The sequence below is a fragment of the Dendrobium catenatum genome, unplaced genomic scaffold (genome assembly GCF_001605985.2).
Source record: "Dendrobium catenatum unplaced genomic scaffold, ASM160598v2 fragScaff_scaffold_1007, whole genome shotgun sequence".
Classification (NCBI taxonomy): domain Eukaryota; kingdom Viridiplantae; phylum Streptophyta; class Magnoliopsida; order Asparagales; family Orchidaceae; genus Dendrobium; species Dendrobium catenatum.
Genome location: NW_021319469.1, coordinates 325,493 through 332,328, shown reverse-complemented (window position 1 = coordinate 332,328; position 6,836 = coordinate 325,493). Strand labels below are relative to the sequence as shown.

At 37.3% G+C, this 6,836-nt stretch overlaps 1 protein-coding gene across 1 annotated transcript in view; it reads left to right on the top strand.

Annotated features, from left to right (window-relative positions):
* Nucleotides 1–6,302, top strand: part of LOC110105585 — a gene marked incomplete at its 5' end in the record, with an annotated part of 12,074 nt that extends 5,772 nt beyond the window's left edge. The window contains 6 exons of the mRNA XM_028697821.1: nt 21–108; nt 261–500; nt 590–737; nt 5,539–5,660; nt 5,740–5,826; nt 5,898–6,302. Coding sequence (XP_028553654.1) covers nt 21–108; nt 261–500; nt 590–737; nt 5,539–5,660; nt 5,740–5,826; nt 5,898–6,302 — 1,090 coding nt within the window. The remainder of the gene's footprint in view (nt 1–20; nt 109–260; nt 501–589; nt 738–5,538; nt 5,661–5,739; nt 5,827–5,897) is intronic.
* Between the last annotated feature and the right edge of the window lie 534 nt (nt 6,303–6,836).

Sequence of the window (6,836 nt, the reverse complement as noted above, 5' to 3'; positions counted from 1 at the left end):
TACCTCTTTAAATATTGCAGCGATTTTTATATAGCACCGGATGTCCTTTTCATCTCTAGTTCAGAGCAAGATCGAAGTTTTTGGCTTTTTTTGAATATGAAGCATCAGGTTTTTCCTTGCTTGTAATTTATAAGCATACATGGTCGGCCCGCATGTGACGTAGGATGAATTATGTGTCATTCATTTGAATAAATTTCTTCCGATGCTATACTTTTCTTAGAACAGACATGAATTGTTAGCCTTTTGCATCTCATGAATAGGATGAGATGCTAAAGAACATGCAGATGAAACTTGATAATTTGTTGGAGCAAATGAGCTTTGTGAAAGATCATTCTCCATCATCAGGCTGCAACTTTCCGTTAAAAAATGAGCAGATCACTATTGCAGAAATGCTGAAGAAAAATGAAGCTATATTCTTCCATGGAAGTAGTCGAGTTGCTCATTTCAACCAAGATGATGGCATTCTTCCTAACTGTCATAACCAATCCATTAAAGCAAAGGTACAGGCTTTCAAAGTAGGCTTTGTGATTATTTATTTTCTTATTTGATGCTTCTGATTAAACAATATCTAACCGATATTTGTTCATAGGATGTTTGCATGACTGAGCCGAGCAAAGAAAGATTGATCGAGAAGAATTATGAGATAGTAACTGAGCAAGAGGAACGTCGAATGTCTGATCTATCTGATTTTTCGAGTGTTGCATCTTCTGTAGATACTCAGGTGAGCCGACTAAAACATTTTTGTTCTATTCATGAATGAGATATAAATTGACTTTGGTTGGCCAGTTTTAGTGCTTGGTATTTATTTCTGTTGCTCTCAATCTGTTTTGGTTTTTTTTTTCTTCTTTTCCTTTTTTCATCTTTTTATTCAAATTTGTGTGTTCCACAACTGTTCCTCTCGCTTAGACAAGGCTTATCAATTTATCAATCCTTCTATTTTGGTTTATGTTATTTTATCAATAACTATATTCTTTGCAACCATGTGACGTCATTGTGAATATTTGTGAAATTGTTTGTGCATTGGTCTTGACAAGAGCTTGTCTATAAATATATGGCACAAGTATTTGTCTATGCACAAGTCAAGTACAAACTATACACATTATTCACATCTAATGCAAATCATAATTCTTTGCATAAAACTTTTGCCCTCCATTACAGCTCTAATTTACTGGAGACAGTGTGGAGGGCTGGGTTATAACAATAGAACATAATACCATGGTGTATTTGACATGACATGGCATAAACAATATAAAGTGTTAAGAGAATAGTATCTTAATTTTATGCTGCGTAAATGTTTACTTAGTAGAGTTCAAGTTGGATGGTTGAAGTGGAGGAATGCATCGGGCATGTTGTGTTATAGAAAAGTACCTCTCAAACTTTAGTGAAAATTCTATAAGATGGTGGTAATACCTGCATTGTTTTATGTTTTAGAACTTGACCATTAAAAGAGAAGCATAAAATTAAGTTAGGTGTTACAGAGAGGAGGATGCTCAGGCACTATAGAAAATCTTCCATTACTGGCGGCAATTTCCGACGGTTTATATATTTTCTTGCAGTTCTCAGACTGTTTAAACACAGCTGAAATAAACTGCGTTGGAAATGGAAACCAGTGGCATATTTCTGGCCGTAATATTTTTCGGTGGTTTTCTAGCGTCTACAACAACTGGAATTTAATGGACCCAAAATCGCAGGTAAACCGCCAGAAGATTTTGGCGAAAATATTGTCGGTGACTATCTGTTTTTATTGGCGGTATTTTTAGGTGGCGACATCGGCATCAAGAAAAAAAATTGGGGCAAAATTGCCTCTATCCGGTATCGAAGTTTTTGCTGGCTAAACCGCCGGTTAACTGTTGGAAACTTATAGCGGTTGCAAAAAAAATTGACAACACCCTCTCTATCCAAACAAATTTTCACAATTACCTGCAGACAATTCAAAACTCAAAAACAAATACTTCTAACCATTTACTCAGGCTGTTCAAAATATAATATATTAAATATACTAACATCCACAATAAACAGATATTATAATAGTTCAAAACATAAAATATATTAATTTCAATTTGTTAAACAATCTTTAAAACATAAAACAAGTTCTTTCACATCCATACGTTCCAAACAACGATTAAAAAGGCGGAAGCCCAGGTACGCATAACCTTCTTAACTTTGCCTTGACTTTTAGATCCGACCCCTCTGTGAGGCGTACGCACTGAGGCGCGACTCAAGGCGAGGCGAAGCATTTGCGCGATGAGGCTTACGCCTCGTTGGATTCGGCGGAGCGTGCGCTTATTTCGCACGGGGCGTAGACTTCAGTTTGTAACGCCTCGAAGCGAAACGAGGCACCGCTTCGATTTGTAAGTATATAGATCGAGCGGTGAGAGTCGTATAAGAGTCGAGTATTATGGTAACATACCTGCTTCTGCTTTGGGTGAGAACTGAAAGGCGAACTCCGCCGACTTCAACGACCACAGTTCGGTCGAGTTCGAACATAGCTGGAGGCGATCGAAGGTAACAATTTATTTCTTCTTCTTCTCTTGCTTCCCGTAATCTTTCCGTCATTTGCTTCATGTCTCGCTTCTTCTTCTCCAGCTTCCTGTAATCGAAGGTTCTTTTTTCACGGCTAGGTAACGATCTTTCTTCCCGTTATTTGCTTCATATCTCGCGAAAGATCCTGCATGGAAATATGGAACTCAAGTTGAAGTGTCAGGCGAAGGTGCAAAGAAGGGATATGTTTACATGAAATGTAATTTCTGTGAGAAACGCATAACTGGTGGCGTCAAGAGATTGAAGGATCATCTAGCCTGCACTCATGTCAATGTGGGACCATGTGCAAAAGTTCCTGATGAGGTGAAGAAGGAATGTACAAATTATTTAAAGAAGTTTGCCACCACAAAGGAGGTCACACAAAGAAATATGGAAGAGATGATAGGAAACTCTTCTTACTATGGATCACAGCATGAAGGTTCCAGTACTGAAAGCCATCTAGTTTCTTCTGACCGAGACATAAACTAGTACTGGAAGCCATCTTCAAATTCATAGTTGACATAATATTTTGTTATTTTTTGTCATTATTTATAATTTTAAATTAATTTATTTTAATCATTTTGAGGCTTACGCCTCAATTCCCGATTTCGCCTTCAAAAACCTTGGTTCCAAATACAACGTGTTCTTCAAATAAATAACAATTAACTAATCATTGTCCGTGTCTTCTCTGCCCTATGATTTAGGTATAGGCTCTTGCTCCTTTTTATTCTGATTTTTAGCTCGATATGATCGTAGTGCCATCTGTATCTCAGCTTAAATCTTTCTCATCTCCTCTAAAATTGTGTTGTAGATCAAATGAATAGAACTATCTCTAAGCATCTCAGGAGCATGAGTTTGCATGCAGACCTACCCAAACATTTCTGGGAAGAGAATAAGTACTATTGTTTATTTGATCAATCGTGGTCCATCAATTCCTTTAAATAAGGGGTTACTTGAGAAGCCTGGAGTGGGGAAGTGGTAAGTTTTCCTCACCTCAGTGTTTTTTGATTGTTCATTCTATGTTCATATTGATGCAGGATTTAGTAGTAAGCTAAAGTTTCAGTATGAGAATCAACTGGGATAGAAGTGCATGTATACTAGAGTTTTCTCAAGTTGTGTATGTTGAAAATGTGCTATAGAGATTCAACATTAGAGAGGCAAAGCTAGTTTGCACTTCATTGGGTAGTCATTTTCAACAAGTTGAGGAAATTTTTCCTAAATCTGAAGCAGAACAAGAGCAGATAGAGAGGACTTCATATGCTCCAAAAATTGGAAATTTGATGTATGCTATGATGTGTATGAGACTAGATATATCATATGCAGTGGGAGTTGTCAGTAGATTTATGAGTAGCCCAGAAAAATTTCATTAGGAGGCGGCTAAGTGGATTCTTATATAGTTGAGAGGATTAGTTTACAAAGATCTTTGCTTTGGAGGTATAGGGATTAGTTTATAGGGGTATTTAAATTTTGATTTTGGTAGAGATCTTAATGATAGGAGGAGCACAATAGGTTATATCTTCATCTTAGGAAAGTCTACAGTGAGTTGGGTTTCTAAGTTATAGATGATTATTGTGCTCTCAATCATAGAAGCTGAGTACATTGCTATCACTGAGGCCAACAAGGAGATGATATGGTTGCGAAGTTTCTTAGCAGAACTTAAATTGGCAAGGGGCAAAAGAATGAAAAGTTGCATAGTGACAACATGAGTGCTATTCATCTAGCCAAAAATATTGCATTCCATGCCAAGATGAAACGCATCAAGTATTGATATCATTTTATCAGATCACTTCTAGAAAATTGTCAGTTATCTTTGGAAAAGATACGCATGTCCCAGAATCCTGTAGACATGCTGACAAAAATGGTTTCAGTTGATAAATTGAAGCTGTGCAGCTTCAATTGGTCTTCATGAAGGATGAGAGCAGGTTTGAGACACACGACAGGTATTATGATTGGTGTTGCGCGCAGATCGGGAGAAGAATTGATCACAATCAGTTCCAAGTGGGAGATTGTTAGTGTGTGTGGAATTTAATTGTGCCGATTAATTGGATTGCACAGTTGCCACTAACCTCAACTTAGTTTGTTGTGTTCATTGGGGGTGGAGGAGAGGGGGAGGGGGAGGGGAGGTGTTCCTCCCTTGCTTGGGTTGCAGTGCAAAGCAAGCAAAAGTTTTTTTTTACAACGCCCTAGCGTTGTGTACCCGGGAACCCCAACATTGCATAGTTTGCTTGGAGAAAAGCAAAGAGCAGAGCGCTGCGGTGCTCAAGATATGGCATTGCGGCGCCATGAAACTGACTAGTGAAAGAGCGTTAAGTGCTGCATTGCTCCAAACTTACACCGCAATTCTGCGACTGGGCAGTTTTTCTTTCTTTCTTTTTTTAAGTGTGGTGTCCTATCTCTTAATTTGTTCTTGTTTATGAACGGTGTAAGTGAGAAGAGAAGCTTGGAAAGAGCGAGAGAAAAAAGAGATATGTTCAAATATTCTTCTAATTTTCATAGTGAATTTCTTGGTGTGGTGTGGCTCTATAATTTTTTCCTAATTTTGGATTTTACCATGATAAATCCTTGTGTTATGTTTTTTCCGATATATTTCTATTTTCTTGTTTGTTTCATTGCTTGGTTTACTTGGATCCCCAACATTGACTATTATTTTTCATTTTGATAAATTATTGTTTATTGATTCTTAAAGAAGTCTTCTAGCTTTCCCATGTGGTGCGCAAGTGAGGCATGCCAAAAAACCTCGTCTCGCTAAGAGAAGGCAGGCAATCTTCCTGACATTTTTCTTGCTAAGTGAAGAAAATAATTCGAGGGTTCAAAGATGTTAGTTCTAAGAAATAATAATTAGGCATAATATTAATGTTGCCATGCAATTTCTCAAATCCATCCGACCTTTCTTTCCTTCCTTTCCTAAACACAAATTGATCTTCACTTGCTTCTGATGTATATTTATCTTTTGAGAAAACTGGGGATCATAATCCAAATAATTTATAACAATTATTTGCTGAATTTGTTAGCCTGTACAGCTGAGCACATTGGCAGCCGAACAGGAGCTTTACAATCTTAGAAAGGAATGTGAAGAGAAGGACGACACCATTAAGGAACTGACAACTGCTGCTCATGTTTCCAATGTTACCTACTCTAAGGTTGTCTTTTAATGCAAAATTCTGCATTTTCTGTTTGTTAAACCTTTCTCTTACGTTGATTTTATTTCTTCTTAAATAGAGGATTACAGAACTGGAAGAGGTTATAAGAAGAAAGAACATGATAATCACAAAGTTAAAAAAGGATATGCTGGTTTTAGATCAACAGGTAAAACCCTCCATAAACTTCAAAAGTACAATATTTTACTGAAACTTAGCGTCGGTGAAAACTTGTTGCAGATTGTCAAATTCACGAGGCTTCGAAGACCATCATATAGGGCCTCTACACAGTCAACCACTTATCATCTACCGCTTATGACTGACAATATTCTCTACGATATGAGCAGCACTAGCCCTTCATCTTCAGACTCTGATTCTCCTCAGAAGGGTGGTGTGAATCTTTCATGTATTCCAACTAATGAAATTCTTCATAAGCTTGATATAACAAAGTTTATGGGCTCTTCTGTCTCAACGCTACAGAAAGCAATGAGCCCTTTCAAGGAAAATTGTGTGAGCATGAAAGATGAAGCAAATGCTTCGGTAAGACCAAGGAAGATTGCTTCATCTATCACAGATCAGAAAAAGTATCGAAGGAGAAACTTGCAGGAAGAGAAGATGATGACTGCGGCGAAGAAATGGGTTTAGATATGCAGTCCTTCCAGTGAGCTTGTACTGTTTGAGATCTTAGCATAGGCAGAGAACTTGCTAATTAACGGTACGCCTGTAAAACTTCAAGGCATATTTTATTTTATTTAGGTTAAAATCCTTTTCAATGAATCAATGAAGTTGATTTTTTTATAGTCAGTTGGTCATAATTATATTGCCCTTTCTCTGAAAATGAAATAAATTCTTCAGGAAAAGGGTCATTTCAAGCTGTAGTTTTAATTCAGCTGGGTGGTGTTTGATTTCATTCAAAATCGATGTGTCATAGTAGTAATTGTAAATGAAGCATATGAGATCACAGAAAAATTCTTGAATTTCTAAAAGTGGTCAAAATTGCTATCACAGATCGATTACTTTGCGCTAACAAAAAGGTCAACGTTCCGGTACTTCTATGCTATGTAGCAGGGTTACTTCTATTTACGAGGCATGCTATATTGAACACATGTCGGATACAGCTTTGCCGTGTCCAATTAAAATATTTTTTAAATTTGCTCGGACACACGTATCGGATACGAT